The sequence below is a fragment of the Hippopotamus amphibius genome, chromosome 15, assembly GCF_030028045.1.
Source record: "Hippopotamus amphibius kiboko isolate mHipAmp2 chromosome 15, mHipAmp2.hap2, whole genome shotgun sequence".
Classification (NCBI taxonomy): Eukaryota; Metazoa; Chordata; class Mammalia; order Artiodactyla; family Hippopotamidae; genus Hippopotamus; species Hippopotamus amphibius.
In genome coordinates, this window is record NC_080200.1 from 25,484,144 (window position 1) to 25,505,068 (window position 20,925).

The following is a 20,925-nucleotide window of genomic DNA, read 5'->3' on the forward strand; positions in this document are numbered from 1 at the left end:
ACTATGTAATGGAATGAGATACAAAATAAAGCATTTTCTTTGAGATTCAGCCATGGATTCCACACCTAAGCCCTCCCCAAACCTCCCTACAACTATCCCCATGGTCCTTATAGACTCTAGGCCTTGCCCTTCTCTTTCTTTCCTCTTTGTTTATACATACCTGCTTCCATTATCTTGGTAGTATTACATCTCTATATTCTCAAAAATCTTCCTAATTATAATTAATTTTCAGCACTGGGGAAAGAAAAGGACACTCCTACATGTTTCCCTTCTTCTCCTTTCCCTCTCTTGTGCATCCCAGGTACAAAACCCTCCCTCCTGGACTTCCTAGGTGGCACATTGGTTAAGAATCTGCCTGCCAATGCAGGGGACACAGGTTCGAACTCTGCTCTGGGCAGATTCCACATGCCATGGAGCAACTAAGCCCATGCGCCACAACTATTGACCTGTGCGCTAGAGCCTGTGAGCCACAACTATTGAGCCCTTGTGCCACAACTATTGAAGCCCACCTGCCTAGAGCATATGCTCCCCAACAAGAGAAGCTACTGCAATGAGGAGCCCACAAGCCACAATGAAAGGTAGCCCCTACTCTCAGCAACTAGAGAAAGCCTGCATGCAACAACAAAGACCCAACACAGCCAATAAATAAATTAAATAAATAAATTTATAGAAAAAAAACTCCCTCCTTGTTGCTCAGACTATCTTTCCATTGAGTTTTTTTTTTCCTTTCCAGTTCTTGTACCTTTTTCTCCCAATGTCATAAATCCTGACACCCTCCTCTTTCTCACACACTGACTCACTCTTTCCTAACTTCTTAATGCTTTTTTTAAAATAGTAACCCCACCTAAGCATCTTCACAACTCAGTCTCCTCACCTGAAGAACTTGGGCTTTCGCCCTTCACCATCACTTCCAGGGCACTTTCTGAGGAGCTTGACTGTGAGCTCTTGTTTACAAACTGGGCTAAAGGAAGGCATTCAGCCATGATTTCCCCCAGAATGTTTGCTCCCTTGCAGAGCCCAGCCCTGTTCACACTTAATCTCTGATTGTTCCACACTTATTCTGTATAATGGCTGTGCTGAAGGCTGTGATGTCTCTTCCAGTCTGAGAAAGATGATAAGTAATGAAGACCTCTGAAAAGAAGCTGTTGTCCACATCCATTGCCTGGATCCCACTGAGTTTGAATAGTCCAATCAGGATAATTGGAACTCTCTGATGTCATCCCTCATTCCAACCTGGCAACCAGGTCAGTTTGAAGGAAAACACATGTAACTGTCAGAATTGTGGGTTTTCTTCCTTGGAAAGTAGTATTAAGAATATCTCAGGTTATTGACTCAACGTCTTCTAAATTTCCATCACTATCTCCATCAGAAAATCAATTTTTACCCTTTGTCTCACCAGAAGCCACATTTCCCATTCAAAATCTGAATACGTGGACATATATCTCCTTTCCATGTCCATTTTAGTACTTTGACAGGGGATGTGGGAAGGAAATAGTAAGTAAATTCAGGCTAAGAAGAAATAATAATAACTTGAAGAGCCAGTTCAGAACTACAGAGACCACAGGCACATTGATTTACTGTGTGAAAAAAAAAATCAGAGCCGACCCAGTTTTGCAAACTACTTACTGATATGTACTGTTGCAGGACCCTCTCCTGGTAAGACCTATGCACAACCAGCATTATCAGGCACCTACAGACTAAGCCACCCTTAAAAGGATTAAACAAAAGCCCCTTTTTTTGAATCAAATATAAAGACATAAAAGTCTATGGATGTGCTTACACACATTTCAAATGGTATATAAAAATTTCAGTGAGTCTGTGATTTCTTTAAGGCCTATCCCTCAATTCCAAGCAAGTTTATCCTCCATATCAGGTTTTGGATACATGTATTTTTGAACTAAAATTTTCAGTACTGTTTATATATAATTAAGATATGTCACCTGTACAAAAATATCTAATTTAAGGGAAAATATGGTGTTTTCTCTAAAAGTGAGGGAGAGTGCCATGGGTGTACACATGAGAAAAGGAACATAGCCATTACAGATGAATTGTATAATACAGTATCCAGTAAAGCTTCTACCAGGCTTCCTACTGTGCCTCTTTTTAGCAACCCTGAATATCTTACACATATTAAAAGGTAGTTGAGCCCATGTTTTTTACCTACTGTTTGAATTTTAACAAGAAGTACATCTGTTAATTCTGGTAATGCCAAATTTTACATTGCATTTTTTAGAATTAGATATTCCTCACTCATTCCAAATACACATGAGGAAAGGGAAGTAAAGTATATATAAGATACATTGATACTATGTATGTACTCAGTATAAAAGAAACTTCATCGGATGAGGTTTCAGGCACCATCTAAACAATTCTGCCTTATTTTACCAACTGCAAATTGGCTATGTGTCTGCCAGGATACTTGCCCTGGTGGGAAATTCCCTGATCTCTGTGAAAGAATGTTCACTGTTATATAGAAGTCTGGTAGTTACGAAGCTTTTAATGTGTTTAAATACACATATATATATATTCCATATATTCAATGTGTTTATATTCCACTTATAAGTGAGATCATACAGTATTTTCTATCTCTGTCTGGCTTATTTCACGTAGCATAATGCCCTCCAGTTTTATTAATGCTGTCACAAACAGCAGGACCTTCCTTTTTAAGGCTGAATAATATCTATCTATGTGTATATCTATACCTATAATATGAAATCAGTCAGATACACAACAAAAAACACTACATGAAGTCACTTATATATGGAATCTAAAAAGTTGACTGTCTGGAAGCAGAGAGTATAACCATGGTTACCAGGGGCAGGGAGATTGGAGAAATGAGATGTTGGTCAAAGGGTACACATTTGCAGTTGTATAGGATGAATAAGTCTAGAGACAATGTATAGCATGATATCTATAGTTGATAATACTGTATTAATAATGGAAATTTGCTAAAAGAGTGGATGTCAGGTACTCTCATCACACACGCACATGCACACACACACACACCATGGTAACCATGTGAGGACATGGATGTGTTAATTAGCTTGCCTGTGGTAATCATTTCAATATATGCATGTACATAAAATCATAATGTTGTACACTGTAAATATACACAATTTGGTTTCAAAAATCACATGTAGGAAGAAAAGATGCTGTTGAATATTAGACTAACTGCTTAAACAAGATTTTGCCATAAATATAGAAAATCAGAACGTGACATCAGCTTAATGGCAGAATGAGACACTCACTCCCTTTGCCTCACCCCTTCAGTCTACAACCAGAAAAACCTCCACATCTCAACACAGGTGCCTTTGCCCAACACATCAGGATGCTGGAGAATTCCACACATCTGTTTCTCTAAAAGTGGGTGGACTGGAACAGAGAGAGGAGGCAGAAATAGGGTAACGGCAGAGGCACAGCCGGTAATCCCGGCCCCTCAACCAAGAAGCGGAAACGTCAGCACCAGAGCATCCAGCAGCATCAGGGGAGGCTGCGCAACACATCCCGCATCCCAGCAGCAATGACACCTGCAGCCACAGGGAGCTGTGCATCAGCCGCAGTGGGGTCTGGGACCCCATCCCTGGAACTGTACAGACACCCACACCTCCAACGGCCACACCTCAACCCACAGCAACGGAGCCCACAAAGTTTACAACACTGTAAACAGCAGCGGTGCCCATGCAACTCCACCTCCAGCCCCAATGCTACCCCTTCCTCTGTGATGACAGAGCCTGCAATTCAGGGGATCCCAGAGGTGGCAGAAGAGCCCATCCCTGTGCCCCAGGTGGTGCTACCAGCATCACGGGCAGCAGCAAAGCACCAAGGATCCTAGAGGCACAAGAAGCAATAAGAAGGGCATGGGGCCCCACCTCTGAAAGGCCTTGGAAAGTGGGAAATGCTGTTGGCTTTGATTCATCATTTCTATGAAAAGTTCTTTACTCAGGTCTGTGCAGCGAATCACGAAAATGAGACACTCACCCTCTACCTAGGAGTTTGCAGTCTAGCAAGGGGAACTGCAACTTTCCTCCCTTCCTCATCTTTTTGCCTGTTCCTGAGAATCCCTTGTGCTAAACCATGTATACTACAAGCCTGAATGAAAAACGGCATAAGAAAGGAATAATGTGAATTTGATGTAGTCTATTTGCTTTCCTCTCTGGACATGTTCAGGGAGTGCATGGCTCTAGGAAGACCAATTGAAGGTCTTGTTTCCTGCTTTGTACCAAGTGCTATTTCTGGCACTGTGTGCCCACAACTGACTCTCACAAACATTTATAATAAAAACCTTGTCATCTCAGCTTTACAGACAAAGTAAATGGGGGTTCAGAAGATATTAGTAACTTGCACAACAAACTAAGGTCACACAAACTAAGAAGTAATAGAGACAGGCTTTTAACCTAAGTCAGTCTGATGACTAACCTGTGCTTTGTGCCAACAATTGGGAATTCTTTCAAATGCTAATTTAATAGGAAGAAATGCATACACTTTTTTAAAAAATTGTTTCAGACTTACAGAAATGTGGCAAAAATAGTCTTCCTATATTGCTCATTCAGCTTCCTCACATATAAGCATATAATCATAGCACGGTAAGCAAAAAGTAAGAAATTAATAGTGGTACAATATTAGCTAAATAAAGTATTTGCATTTTATCAGTTTTTCTGTTTCAGGATCCCATGCTGTATTGAGTTATTTCTCCCAGGTCCCCTCCAGTCTGTAACACTGCCTCAGACTGTCCTTGTCTTATATGATCTTTCCTCTTTTGAAGACTATGTCTTTGTTTCCCTCTAAGATAACCATTCATGTTAAATTAACCTGATTTCTTTGACAAGATTACAAACAAACTGAGTAGAATAATGTGTTAGATAGTGTGTTTCTGAAAGTGCTCTATCTAGTCAGAAACAAATGCAATTCTCATCTTTTAATCTAGAATTCAGCCAGGTACTTAAACTCAGTCCTAGATAGAAATTATTTGTATTCAGAATTCCTTTTTGTTGTTGTTATTGACATTGTTAATAAAGGTTTACTAAAGTGTTGTGAAAAGTTTACACCACTGCTCAGATCTGGAAGCTTTTTGTTAGTGAATAGCCACTCACAGAGGAGCTAGAGGTACCTGCCCTACATTGTGGACTATGAAATTGTGATGTATTCTTCCAGCCTTATAAGGTATAACCAACATACTATAGAACATTGTGTAAGTTTAAGGTGTACAACATGTTGATTTGATGCACTTATATATTGTAAAATGATTACTACCATAGAGTTAGCTGAGATCTCCATTATATCACATAATTACATTAATTTTTTGTGGAGAGAACATTTAAGATCTTCTCTCTTAACAACTTCCAAGTATATAATTGATTATTATTAACTATGGATATAATCACAATGCTGTGATTAGATCCCCCCAGAATTTGCCCGTCTTACAACTAGAAGTCTGCACCCTTTGACCAACATCTCCCCATTCTCTTCCCTAGTCTTAGCTTTGAAGTCACTTCTCTATCATGTGGATTAAGGCAAACTTTCAGCTTCATAAAGAAAGAGCCAATTGTGAATTTATACTATACTACAAGTTTAATTTTTTTTAAACCCCTGGGGAAAAGAGCAGGAGGCATATGCAATGAAGGTGCACAGACGGAGTTGCCCCAAAGACAATGAAGGAAGGAAGGGTTTTTACTTAGATGCATACCTAATTCACTCTTGAATTCTGATTTAAAAGGCTACTCCTGATATCATACCTCTTCTTAAAAAACATAAAGGCTCCACACCATTCAGTGAATCAAGTGAAAATTTCAAAGCAGAGTCTTTGAGACCTATGACAACCTGGATCTCATCTACTTTCACCATCTTATCTCCAAGAATAGCAACCCCGAGGACACCCTGTGCTTCAACCAAATTTGAATACTCAATGTTTCTTCAAAATGTTGTTCCCTCTGACCTGCTAGTTCTTTGAACTGTCAAGGGATTGCTCACAGCCTACTTACACTGTACTTATATATACACTTAATACATTATATCTCCCTCAGGAAACTATGAGCTCCCTAAAAGCAGGAACTCTTCTTTACTCACCATGCTACACATTCCACCATACCCATCCCGGGGCAGAAAGCCCAGCATAGACAATGTTTACTTACAAAAATTGAAATGAAAGATCAGAAAGAGAAATGAAGGAAACAATCCCATTTACCATCACATCAAAAAGAATAAAATACTTCAGAGTAAATCTACCTAAGGAGACAAAAGACCTGTACTCTAAAAACTATAAGATACTGATGAAACAAACTGAAGATAATACAAAGAGGTGGAAAGATATACCATGTTCTTGAATTGGAATAATCAATATTGTCAAAATGACCATACTACTCAAGGCAATCTACAGATTCAATCCAATCCCTATCAAATTACCAATGGCATTCTTCACAGAACTAGAACAATAAGAACAAAAAATTAACTTGTATGAACACACAAAAGACTCAAATAGCCAAAGCAAACTTGAAAAAGAAAAACAGAGCTGGAGGAATCAGACTCACTGACTTCAGACTATACTACAAAGCTACAGTCATCAAAACAGTATGGTACTGGCACAAAAACAGAAATATACATCAATGGAAAAGGATAGAAAGCCCAGAAATAAACCCATGAACCTACAGTCAGTAATCTACAAGCAAGGAGGCAAGAATATGTAATGGAGAAAAGACAGTCTCTCCAATAAGCGGTGCTGGGAAAACTGGACAGCTATTCAATACAGGTAAAAGAATGAAATTATTCTCTAGCATCATACACAAAAATAAATTCAAAATAAATTAAAGATCTAAACGTGAGAATGGACACTATAAACCTCTTAGAACAAAACATAGGCAGAACACTTTCTAACATAAATCACAGCAATATTTTTTTCACCCTGTCTCACAAAGTAATGGAAATAAAAACAAAAATAAACAAATGGGACCTAATGAAACTCAAAAGCTTTTGCACAGCAAAGGAAATCACAAACAAAACAAAAAGACAACTCATAGGGTGGGAGAAAATATTTGCCAATGATGTGACCTAGAAGGGATTCATCTCCAAAATTTACAAACAGCTCTTGCAGCTTAATATCATCAAAACAAACAACCCAATCAAAAAATGGGCAAAAGACCTAAATAGTCATTTCTGCAAAGAAGACATACAGATGGCCAAGAAGCACATGAAAGGATATTCAGCATCTCTAATTATTAGAGAAATGCAAATCAAAACTACAATGAGATATCACCTCACACCAGTCTGAATGCCTGTAATCAAAAAGTCTACAAACAATAAATGCTGGAGAGGGAGTGGAGAAAAGGGAACACTTTTACACTGTTGTGGGAATATAAATTGGTGCAGCAACTCTGGAGAACAGGATGAAGGTTCCTTAAGAAACTAAAAATAGAGCAACATATGATCCTGCAATGCCACTCCTGGGTATATAACTGGAGAAAAACATGGTCTGAAAGAATACATGCACCCCTCTGTTCACTGCAGCACTATCTGCAATAGCTAAGACATGGGAGCAACTTAAATGTCCATTGACAAAAGACTGGATAAAGAAGATATATATATATATATACACACAATGGAATATTATTCACCCATTGAAAAGAATGAAATCATACCATTTGCAGCAATATGGATGGACCTAGAGATTGTCATACTGAGTGAAGTAAGTCAGACAAAGAAAGACAAATATTGTGGATATCCCTTCTATGTGGAATCTAAAAAAATCATATACATGAACTTATGTACAAAACAGAAACGGACTCAGACTTAGAGAATGAACTTATAGTTACTGGGGGTAAGGGTGCAGTGCAGGAATAGCTTGGGAGTTTGAGATCGGCATGTACACTCTGTTATATTTAAAATGGATAACCAACAAGGACTAATGTATAGCACAGGGAACTCTGCTCAATATTCTGTAACAACCTAATTGGGAAAAGAATTTGAAAAAGAATAGATGCATGTATATGTGTAACTGAATCACTTTGTTATACACCTGAAACTAATACAGCATTGTTAATCAACTATACACCTATATAAAATTAAAAATTAAAAAATATAATTCAAGAAGAAAGAAATGTTTTCCCACATGAAGTTCTGAAAACCAAAATGAAAGTTAATATACTTAACATTGGAATGTCCAATAAGGGTGGGCACCGAACTAAAGGAACCAAATAATCCTTGGCAGCATTGGTTTCAAAACTATTTAGATATATAGAAAGTGTAAACAGGACTTCCTTGGTGGCACAGTGGTTTTACACTCTGGAGCAACCAAGCCCGTGTGCCACAACTACTGAGTCTGTGCTCTAGAGCCAGTTAGCCACAACTACTGAGCCTGTGCGACACAACCATTGAAGCCCACGTGCCTAGAGCCCATGCTCTGCAACAAGAGAACCCACCGCAATGAGAAGCCCACACACCACAATGAAGAGTAGCCCCTGCTTGCCAAAACTGGAGAAAGCCCATGTGCATCAGTGAAGACCCAACGCAGCCAAAAAAAGAAAAGAAAAAAAGTGTAATCCCACACGTTTATAATAAATCAAATGCAAATTCAACACTAATTTATTTAAACTGATAGATGAGATAAAATGTTTTTTCAAAAAAATATACTCACTAACTTATAAATTGATGGCATTTACTTTGAATATTTAGTAGAATATTTGTTACCCTTTTATCAGAACTGATTAGCAACAAAGGACTGACTGTGGTGTAAGCATTGAGAACAAGCATCTGGACACTGAGGAGGTCTGCGTCATATGCCCATAACAAGATGGAGGAGGATGAGATTAGGTTCACCCAATACATGACCACAAAGAAAATCACCAGCATCAGGATGGTCTGGATGGCCCTTTTCTCTGCAGAGCTTCTTGGGGAGGGACTGCTGCTGTGAAGATACTGGGATCTCCTCTGATGTCTGAACAATAGAATTACCATGTATACACTTGAAAGCAGCATGATTCCTACAAAGGAAGCATCCCTGAGTAAGTTCAGAGTGAAAAACAGTCCCCTTATGATGAAGTTCATGTAGGAAAGTGAGCAGTATTTACTGACCTTCAGTGAATTGGTTTTGGTTACATTGGAAGAAGAAATAGTGTAGAAGATGAGGTCACTACTGAGAGACAAATTGAAAGCCCATAAGAAGAAGAAAACATGGATGATGCAGCTCATGAATTTCTGTTTAAATTGTGCCAACCAGGAGCTCCTGGGGCTGATGGTGATGGCCTGGAACATGCTCAGGAGGCAGGTGGTGCAGATGGAAAGACCCCTCATCACTCTGTTCACGAAGAAAAATGCCTTACAGTGGACGTCATTCTGAAAATTCAGAGACTTAAACAGGTGTGGAGATGACACAAAGAGTGACGTGAGGAGCATCACTATGTGGATGAGGGCCAAGTGGCAGGAGATGAGGTCACTAGGCTTAGGCCTGCAGTCCAGGAGGAGGGTGAAGATGTGGAAGAGAAGGAGACGAGCATTGGCTGAGACTCCGCCAGACTGGAAAACAAATAGCACTTTGAATAATAACATATGCGGAAACTGATGTTCTTAATGGCATAGAAGAAATGTGTTTTGTGTATCTGCAAATAATAATAATAAAGTAGTAATAATAACATGAATAAGCCTCCCATTATCAATGTTCTTTCTTCAGTCGTCTAAATCACCACCATTATGTCTTATTTCCCCTAATTACTCTCGATTAAACAAAACTAGCACATAAAACTTTTTTTAAATAAATTCTCAGCCATATTTTCTATAAGTTATATATGAAATATGTATCATTTATTTTATATATTTTAATATTTAGTTACAATTTTATATATTTACATTAAATATATTGTGCAATATATTGTTTATGGAATATTGTATATAACTTTGTAGAGTAATACAAAATTATAGTATAATATATACATATATCCCAACATATCTATAATCATGCCTGTATAGGGTATACATTTTCGATACTTCTAGTATATAAAAGAACCTCACTCCTTATAAAACATTTTTTTCTGTTCCACATTCCCTAAATTTAGTTATGAACAAATAATGATTCAAAATAATGATATACATATAAAATTTCTCAATAGTATTTATAAAGCTGAACTGAGTAAAATTGTATGAATGTGGAAAGAATAATCGAAACCAAAATTCAGAAAAAAATAATACCTAGTTGAGTCGTTCTGATACCACAGCATTTTTAACTTTCTAGTATTCATCACTCTTCCATGTTTATGAACCATTATCAATACATTATTGACCCCCAATAATACAGGATAACCTCCCTCTATTAAATCATCAGATTAAAATACTTGGTTCCACATATTCCCCTATTTTCCTGTTCCCAGAATCTGGGGAGTAGGATGTGGATATCGTTGTGTATTATTGTGCTGGCCGCAACTCTTACTAAAGCGTATCACCTCAAGATGGTTCTGGGTTTCTCTCAGTTTTGAGCTTCTCTCCCAGAGATTCCTCATGTAAACTGTACTGATCTCAAGAAGGAATTGCTAAAATCCAGCTTTCAATTACCAACTGGATAAAAATAACATTTATTTTCTTTATGACAGCCATGATGCTGCACCAAAACAGATCACATAATTATTCTTTACTTGAGGCTTCATTTCTGTAAAGACACCCTCCCATGCCTTGGAAAATACTTAGGTCTTCACCAGTAGAGAAACGTCCCTTCTCCTTTTAATCAAGATACCTTCAATATCAAAACATCTTGTAAAGTTTCATGAATACTTTTGCAATTACTATTTCATGTTCTTTTCCCTGGATACATGCATCATTATTTTTATCAAGTAATTTTAATCCAGTAATCAGCTGTACGACACTGACAGAATGGAAAACCACTGTATTTACTCAGGAGTATCTATGATATAGAAGAATGCTCAATTATTTATTCATGGCCACTCATAAGTTAATGGCTGATAAATATAAACATGTAAGACAATTCAGAAATCTTGACAGTACCCTTGGCTCCTGCTCAGAAATGCAATATTATTCTAAAATGACTTAATACACATACATTTAAGGAGAAATAGTGTAATTGATTGTGATTCTTACTTTACCTCCAAAACCTTAATCTATAAAGGGATGCACGTATCTTAAATGCCAGGACCAAACACTGATCATCCCCACCAGCTCACATGTGAATGTTCATTACTTTATGAATTCTGCTGTCCTGTTGGATGCAGGAGAAGCACCAGGATAATATTGACTTAAAGACTTAAATACACATTTTAAGGACCACAGTTCACTAATAGTAAAAGAACATTTAGTCATGGACTAGCACTAATATATGTATAATTACTCAAATACATATATGAATATTTTATTAATATACCATATGTATCATAACCTTACACTAAAAAAGAAAATTAAAAGAATTAGATAAAATAATACATGTAATAATTATAATACTTTCTATTCTCATTAGATATCCTGCTCACCTCCTCTAATTTATATCCCTCACTCAACATATGACTATTATGTCCTAAAAGAGAGTTGATCATTAAATAGCATCTTTCTACAATGAGGCTGTTGAGGAAAGGGGTGTTCAGCCTGGATAGGAAAGTTACATGGTTTTCATGGATTCGGGTTGACTACTAAAGTATAATTAATCTTACTAGATATTTGGAACTTTATCTCAACTGCAAGAACTCAAAAATTAACTGATTAGTTGTCAGTAACATGTTTCTGCATCTAAAAAGAATGTCATTCAATATTTATCTGATTTATTTATTTATTTGCCATACCTCATGTCTTGTGCGATCTCAATTCCCTGACCAGGGACTGAACCCAGGACACAGCAGTAAAAGCACCAAATCCTAACAACTAGACCACAAGGGAACTTCCTATATGAATTTTAAATTTCACATTGTGTTTTGTGTATTTATATGATGAATCTGGAAATTCCAACATGGAAGAACCATGGAACATGCAACAATATGGTGCTAACTTGGGAGAAATTAAATAGCAGTGTATTCAGAGAACTCACCTAGAGATTGGACAAAATGCAAAGACATCGGGTCCTATCTGATACATTGAAAACTTAAATATCTGAATGCACATCTGAGCACTCACTAGGAGAAGTGGCCACCAGTGGTGCTAGGGCTAAGGGGGAAGCACATGAGCCCTCTCAGGAAACAGATAACTTGGATCAAGTCCATTTTCATTACACTGACTTTCACCTTAGGCTAATCTCAATATTATGAGCCCCAAATTACACATGTAATCATAGATGTTGCTGGGGGAAAGAATAGCATTGAATGGACAAGGAACAAAAGATTGACGATAAATGCCTAGATCAGACATATGAATTAAAAAGAAGGAGTGTAATACAATGAAGAAGGCTTTCCTTTACAAGAACCCAAGTGCTACCTTGCACAAGATAAATGTGTTCTTTTGAAGGAAGTGAAGTTTAATATAATATTTTACCTTATCTCTATAATAATGTGAAATTGTTAGTTATTATTTAATAAATTATATTTATATTTATATAAGATTTTTGTACTCACTCTGGTGTATTGAAGTATATATTCTCTATGATAAAATAACATTCTGTGTATTGTTTTACTAGGATTATGTTAGTGAAAGTGTCATTTTCCTCATCAGACTTAACCACAGTCTATGAATGCTTTTTAAACATCTACGGCTGGACATCAACAAGATAAAGTGATTATGAGAATTTCAGGTGACAAGAGGAGGGAGGTTGTTTGGTTCAGTGGCAGTAATGAGTAACATGAAAAACAAAGGTGGCAATGTCACTAATGGAAAATCCCTTTCTCACCATGATTCATACATAAGACATTTATGAAGAGTCAAATTCCAAAAAAATACATAACATAAATATCAGATGCCACTGAATAAGTGGAATGCATCTGCTATTGCATGGCAATTGAGCTTAGTGTTGGGGGCACTTGGAAGCACAATGCTTGCTGACAAGGATATTTATAATTTTAAGATATTAATTCTCAGCTCTCCTAGGGAACATCACAGAAAGGGAGAGTATCACTACATAAGAGACAGAAAAACACTGAAAGATCTTGATCACAAATCAAGACACATTTGGTAAACCCTCAAAGTGCTGTCAGGCAATGTTGCTTTTTGTTGTTTTTTTCTGACAATAACATCTCATTTTATAACATCATGATTTTTGAAAGTCATAAATATTATAAGCAGACTAAAGTATCTACAAACTTACAAGAACAAAGACGTGACTAAATCATTCTGAATTTGTTTAGATAACTTATATTTTAAAGATAAAAGTTTACCTAAGTACATATAGTAAGTAAAATTGAGAAAAACCAGAAGTATTTTAAAAAATCAAATGCAGTTCCAATTAAAACACATCACAAATTTATACAGGTACTTTCAAAAATCTCTAATTTTAATGTCTGAGAAGTTTCATGAAATTGATCTTTTCATCTGGAAAAATCTATTGTATTTATTTATTATAAACTAAGATATGAGACTGAAATTATGAGAAAATAATTCTTCTGACACTTCGTTAAAGCCTCTCATTCCACCACTCACCTGAGTCTTGCGCTCCCTCGGTAAATACAGCTGAGAAAAAGACACCAAGCAGAGTCTTTGGAGTGAGTCTGTGTGAGAAGAGGCACCCAAGGTCTGATTATAAGGAAGGGATGTTTTCAGTTCATCTCCCTAAAGGCTCATGATTATCATGTCACCTGTAGAAGCAGGAAAGCCCTGATCTTGGGATTGTTACACATGGAAGCCACCAAAGGGAAAACTGAACTCACCTGATTGCTGGAAAACAACAGATAAGGAGCAGCTGGGTTCCAAATGTTTCCATGCGTGCGCTCATTTTCCTAGGTCACCTTGCTCTAATGAATAGTAGTGGCTCAGTTCCTGCCAACACAAAAGAAGCCAAACAATAACTTCAAAACAAGTAGAACACTAGGTCAGAGTCCCCAACATACCTCTTACTGGTTCAAGTGATTTCTGCGGGTCTTCACACATGTTCTCCATTGGTCTCTAATTTAGGTCATAACAAAACTAAAAGCTCCTTTGTGAGAGTTAGGAAAGTGTCCTCTCAGCCTGACCTACAAGATGAAGAACTTGTCCTCCAGAGAACACAGCTCTAAGCAAGAGAACCTGGGATGGGAAGCAGAAGGAGGGCTGCTTTTCACTCCCTGCACTTCCTTTTCCAAGTGCACTGAAGTTTGGGCTATAAAATGTCTGTCCTAAGGTATCCTACTTTGACGTGAAGTGTCAGGTTCTTACCGTGGTGTGCTCTGACCCCCACATTCCTCTGCTGCTTGTACTTACAGGGCTGTTATTTCACATGCTCAGTATTAGGGCAGCCACACTTTAGCAACAGGGAATTTTTTTTCTGTAACATCCATCAACTCCATTCTTGTTATAACTAACCTTGCTACATGTATAGTCCTCTTTCTTAATCAAACATCATTTATTGATTTGCTGACTCTCATTTCTCTAAAATTATGTATACTAGCACAGCACACCGATTCTCAGCCTGTTTGAATTCAACCTGGTCTATTTCTCACAAATCATTTTTGCTTCTCTAAAAATAAGTTCTTCATTTGGCTTCAGTCAGGAACACCTACCTCACAGGCTTCTACACTCTAAACTTATTCCTGCCATCAACCACCCAGCCCAATCTGTCATCGGCCACCATCACTATGACTTCTTTGTTCATTTCACATGGATTTTTTAGGTCTGGATTTGTTGCCAATCTTAGAAGATTTCTAACTTCTTCTTTTTAACTTTTGTATAATACTAAGGAAAAAGCTTTCAATCAAGAATCCTGTACCCTGAAAAGTATGAAAAATTAAGGCAAAGATACACCACATAAACAAAAACTGAGCCAATTTGTTGTTAGACATCTTACATACTAAAGAAAGTTCTTCAGTCTGAAAACAATTGACCCCAGATACGATGCACAAAAAGGACAGAGTACCAGAAAGGTAATTTTGTAATTATAAGAGAATATGAATGCATAATTTTGTCCTTTCTTACCTTAATTAATTTTTAAATCCATTATATAAAATATATATGTAATTGCATTGTTGGCCTGATAAGTATAGAAATGTATTTCCCAACAAATGCAAAAAGAAGGTAGATGGGAACAAGTTGTCTGGGGCTCAGAAAATTGCTCCAGATGATAACTTGAATCCATAGGAAAAAATGAAGGGAATAAGTTATGGGAAATAAGGTTAATATCAAAATTGTAAGAATATAAGTTGTTACATGTAGGCTTCATGGTAATCCCAAAGCAAAAACATATAGTGGCAACACAAAAGAGAAAGAGAAAGCAACCCAAGCATACTGCTAATAAAATCATCAAATCAAAAAATTCAATTAATTTCCAACAGAGGATCCAAGATATGTAATGGATAAAATGCATTCTCTTCAAAAAAATGGTGTTGGAAAAGCTGGACAACCATGTGGAAGAGAATAAGACTGGATCCCTATTTTACAGCATACACAAAAGTAACTAAAAATGGAGTAAAGGCTTGAATGGAAGACCTGAAACCGTAAAACTCCTAGAAGAAAACATAAGCAGTAAGCTGGTTCACATTGGTCTTGACAATGATTTTTTTGGATCAGACACCAAAAGCAAAGGCAACAAAAGCAGACATAAACTAGTGGGATTACGTTAAACAAAAAAGCTATGGCACATCAAAAGAAACCATCAACAAAATGAAAATGAACTGAAGGAAATATCTGCAAACCACATATTGTATAAGAGGTTAATATCCAAAACATAAAAAGAACTCATACAACTCAACAGCAAAAAGAAAAACAATCTGATTTAAAAAGGGGACATAGAATCTGAATAGATACTTTTCTAAAGAAGACATATACATGCCCAACCGTTTCATGAAAAAGATATTCAATATCACTAATCACAAGATAAATGCAAAACAAAACAACAGTGAGCTATCTATCACCTTACATCTGTTAGAATTGCTGTTAAAAAAAAGCCAAGAAGTAACAGTGTTGATGACATGTGGAGAAAAGATCCCTTGTGCACTGTTGATGGGAGTGTAAATTAGTGCAACCTCTAATGACAACCCTATGGAGGTGCCTCATAAAATTAAAAATAGAACTACCATACAATCCAGAAATTCCACTTCTGGCCATTTATCCAAAGAAAACCAAAACACTAACCAATAAACATGCACACACATGTTTACTGCAGCATTATTAACAATAGCCAAGATATGAAAACAACCCAGGTGTTCATCGAGGGATGAATAAAGAAAATGTGGTATATATACTCAATGGAATATTTGAAAATAAATAAAAAGAAGGAAATACTGCCATTTGTGACAACATAGATGAAACTTGAGGGCATTATGCTAATTGAATAAGTCAGAGAGAGAAAGACAACAAAATACCACATAATCTCACTTATATATGGAATCTTCAAAACAAAACAAAACAAAAAGCTCATACATACAGGGAAGAGTTTGGTGGTTGCCAGAGAGGCAGGGGCTGTGGGTTGATTAAAATGAGTGAAAGGGGTCAAAAGCTACACACTTCTATTTATAAAGTCATAGGAACATAATGTATGACATGGTGACTATATTTATTAATAACATATTGCATATTTGAAAGTTGCTAAGAGAATACATCTGAAAAGCTCTCATCCATGAAAACAATTATAACTATGTACATTGATGGATAAGTAGAATTATTGTGATGATCATTTCAAAGCATCTACAATTATCAAATCATTACATTGTGCCTCTGAAACTAATATCTCAAATATACCTCTATTACAAATAAAAATTATCTGAATAAAATATTTATGAATATGTCAGAACATTGGATTATCTAGAAGGAATGAAAAATTTCCTGGAAACATCCAACCTACAAAGACTGAATTAAGAATAAATACGGGGGGAAAAAAAGATGCTGGCAAAGTAGAGAGACGTGGAGTGCATCCCTCTCCACAGATGCATTGGGAATGCACGGAAGGACACAGTCATTCCCACAGAGAACCAGCTGAACACCAGCAGACGGCCTCGGACACCAGAAAGGGCTGCGGGGAGCCCGACATAGCCGGTAGGGAGGCATCTACAAGGGCTCAAAGAGGGTGAAGCCGCGGAGCTGTGGCAGACGGGAGGGAGTGAGAAACATACGGAGGGTCCGGAGCGCAGCTCAGCGTTCCCGGACCGAGACATCGATCCGCGGCTGAACGGAGGGTCCAGGGGCGGGAGCGTGGGAACCGGAGAGCTGGTTCAGGGTGAGAAACATTGTTGCGGTAGGGTGATGGACCGAGAGGACAGGAGGGAGGAGGTCCACGGAGAGGAGTGCCGGTCCCTGAGAGCTGCCCGGCCATGATGGCGGCTGGAGGCTGCAGGCTCCCGGGTGGGGGGGAGGAGCCACGCACATAGCCTCTCCCTCTCTTTTGGTGCCTCTGCAACAGGCAGTGGAGACACGCACTGCGGGCCACCTAAGGCGCTCAGGGATAACAAGCACCCTCAGGCGCTTGGGCAGGGCTAGATTAAAACTCCTTGCAACGCCAGCAGCAGGGAGGCTGCCGAGAGAAAAAAAAAAACCAGCATCAAAAAGAAAAAACTCTGTGAGAGGCCCAACTCTAAGACTTTCTGTGTACGCCTGAGCCACCATCGCACTCTGCAACAGGGACCTCCAAGCCTGACTGAAACAACAGTGCGCCACTGCTCACTCACTCCCAGGAGAAGGAGCCACTATTGTACCCTCTCCATCCCCACACACCGAGGCTTACAGACGAACAATAAAGGAACCTCTGCTGGTCACAGAATAATGCAAAAAAAACCCCAAGGCAAGGAGAAGGACACTTACAGCTGAGATGCTAAGGAAACAGAAATAGTAGTATCAATACCTATTGAACTGGTCCATTCTGGATTTTTTTTTTTTTTCTTTCTCTCTCTCTCTCTCTTTTTTTTTTTTTTTTTTTTTTTGATTTATTAAATACGATCTTAGCCCTAAGGGATCTACAAGTTTTATAACATAATTTTTAAGGATATTTTTTATTCTTTTTTTTTTTTTTCCTTTTTATATACTTCTATAGTCAGCAAAGTTTTTGGTAGTATGGACAAAATATCTCTCATACTTTCCTTTCATCCCTTTCTTTTATACACTTCTATTCCTTTCTTTTTCTTTGCATATTTCCAACCACATTATGCTCTTCTGTTCCCCTTTCTTCCAGCCATTTTAAGTGTATTTTATCTTAACATACTTATAAGCAACACTATCAGTCTGCTCAGACTCCTTGCTCTATTCTCCAGATGATGCACTGCCTTGGTATTAATATTAGGCTTTTGTCTTTATCTTAGTTCTTAGTACAGTTGTCTAATTACATTCTGAGAATCTCCATTCTCTCTGGTGGTACTCCAGCTCATTTCTATATTTGATCCTAGCTTACAAAATCTCCCTGGATTGATGTTTGTATGTGTAGGGTGTTATTTGTTGTTTGTTTGCTTTTGCTTTTGTCTCTGATTTGTTCTGTTTCAGTTGTCAATTTCTGCTGGGTTTCTCTTTGAATATCTGATAGCACACTGGGGTTCTGTCAGGTCTTTCTAGAGCCTTATGTCCTAACAGATTCAATAATTGTGTGTCTTATACATGTATGTGTTTCGTAGACTGAATATTCATTTAATCCAATACTTGGACATTAGTCCGAGGCTTGGACAGTCTTCTATAAACACCTCTATCACCAGGACAAGCAACCCCAAAAGCTTGGACAACCATGAGGAAACAAAGAAACCCCATGCAGGCAAAGGAGCAGGAAAAAAACCCACAAGACCAAATAAATGAGGAGGAAATAGGAAAAATGCCTGAAAAAGAATTTAGAGTCATGATAGTAAAAATGATACAAAATCTCGATAACAAAAGAGAGAAAGTACAAGAAACAGTTCATAAGAACTCAGAAAAACAAACAGCAATGGATAACAAAATAACTGAAATTAAAAATACTCTAGATGCTATAACCAGCAGAATGACTGAGGCAGAAGAACGAATAAGTGAGTTGGAAGATAGAATGGGAGAAATAAATGCCACAGAGCAGGAAAAAGAAAAAAAAAAAAACTAGAAGACAGTCTCAGAGACCTCAGTGATAACCTTAAATGTACCAACATTCGAATTATAGGCATCCCAGAAGAAGAAGAAAACAAGAAAGGGTCTGAGAAAATATTTGAAGAGGTTATAGTGGAAAACTTCCCCAACATGGGAAAGGAAATAATGAACCAAGTCCAAGAAGCACAGAGAGTCCCATACAGAATAAACCCAAGGAGAAATACACCAAAACACATATTAATCAAACTAACGACAATTAAACACAAAGAAAAAATATTAAAAGCAGCAAGAGAAAAGCAACAAAAAACATATAAGGGAAAACCCATCAGGATAACAGCTGACCTTTCTACAGAAACTCTGCAGGCCAGAAGGGAATGGCAGGATATATTGAAAGTCCTGAAAGAGAGAAACCTACAGCCAAGAATACTCTACCCAGCAAGAATCTCATTCAGATTTGAGGGAGAAATCAAAAGCTTTCCAGACAAGCAAAAGTGAAGAGAATTCAGCACCACCAAACCAGCCTTACAACAAGTGCTAAAGGAACTTCTCTAAGTAGGAAACTCAAGAAAAGGAAAACACCTACAAATACAAACCCAAAACAATTAAGAAAATGGTAATTGGAACACACATGTCAATAATCACTTTAAATGTAAATGGATTCAATGCTCCAACCAAAAGACACAGACTGGCTGAATGGATACGAAAACAAGACCCTTCTATATGCTGCCTACAAGAAACCCACTTCAGACCAAGGGATACATATAGACTGAAAGTGAAGGAATGGAAAAAGATATTCCATGCAAATGGAAGTCAAAAGAAAGCTCGAGTAGCAATAGTCATATCAGACAAATTAGACTTGAAAGTAAAGACTATTAAAAGAGACAAGGAAGGGCACTACATAATGATCAAGGGATCCATCCAAGAAGAACATATCACAATGGTAAATATCTATGCCCCCAATATAGGAGCACCTCAATACATAAGGCAAATGCTAACAGCTATAAAAGGGGACATCGACAGTAACACAATAATAGTGGGAGACTTGAACACCCCACTTACATCAATGGACAGATCATCCAAACAGAAAATAAATAAAGACACACAAGCTTTAAATGACACATTAGACCATCTCGACTTCATTGATATTTATAGGACATTCCATCCAAAAACGACAGACTACACTTTCTTCTCAAGTGCACACGGAACATTTTCCAGGATAGATCACATCTTGGGTCACAAATCAAACCTCAGCAAATTCAAGAAAATTGAAATCATATCAAGCATCTTCTCAGACCACAACACCATGAGACTAGACATCAATTACAGGAAAAAAACTGCAAAAAAGACAAACACATGGAGGCTAAACAATTCACTCTTAAACAACCAAGGAATCACTACAGAAATCAAAGAGGAAATCAAAAAATATCTAGAAACAAATGACAATGAAAACACAACAACCCAAAACCTATGGGACGCAGCAAAAGCAGTTCTAAGAGGGAAGTTTATAGCAATACAGTCCTACCTTAAGAAACAAGAAAATGATCAAATAAACAACCTGACCTTACACCTCAAACAACTAGAGAAAGAAGAACAAAGAAACCCCAAAGTGAGCAGAAGGAAAGAAATCATAAAGATCAGAGCAGAAATAAATGAAAAAGAAAGGAAAGAAACCATAAGAAAAATAAATGAAACTAAAAGCTGGTTCTTTGAGAAGATTAACAAAATTGATAAACCATTAGCCAGACTCATCAAGAAAAAAAGGGAGAAGATGCAAATCAACAGAATTAGAAATGAAAAAGGAGAAGTCACAACGGACACCTCAGAAATACAAAACATCATGAGAGACTACTACAAGCAACTATATGC

At 37.5% G+C, this 20,925-nt stretch overlaps 1 protein-coding gene across 1 annotated transcript; it reads right to left on the reverse strand.

The window, feature by feature from the left end:
* Positions 1-3,738: 3,738 nt before the first annotated feature.
* LOC130836405 (putative vomeronasal receptor-like protein 4) lies at positions 3,739-13,989 on the reverse strand. The gene is made up of 4 exons (XM_057708440.1): positions 13,950-13,989; positions 13,543-13,610; positions 8,677-9,501; positions 3,739-3,828 (listed from the first exon to the last, which is right to left on the reverse strand). The coding sequence occupies exons 1-4, from the start codon at positions 13,987-13,989 to the stop codon at positions 3,739-3,741; spliced, it is 1,023 nt and encodes a 340-aa protein (XP_057564423.1).
* Between the last annotated feature and the right edge of the window lie 6,936 nt (positions 13,990-20,925).

Coding starts and splice junctions, on each gene's coding strand:
- LOC130836405 (XM_057708440.1), bottom strand. CDS start 13,989: ATGTGTGAAGACCCGCAGAAATCACTTGAACCAGTAAGAG. Junction 13,611..13,949: donor ATCACTTGAACCAGTAAGAG/GTATGTTGGGGA, acceptor CTTCTCACACAG/ACTCACTCCAAAGACTCTGC. Junction 9,502..13,542: donor CGAGGGAGCGCAAGACTCAG/GTGAGTGGTGGA, acceptor TTTGTTTTCCAG/TCTGGCGGAGTCTCAGCCAA.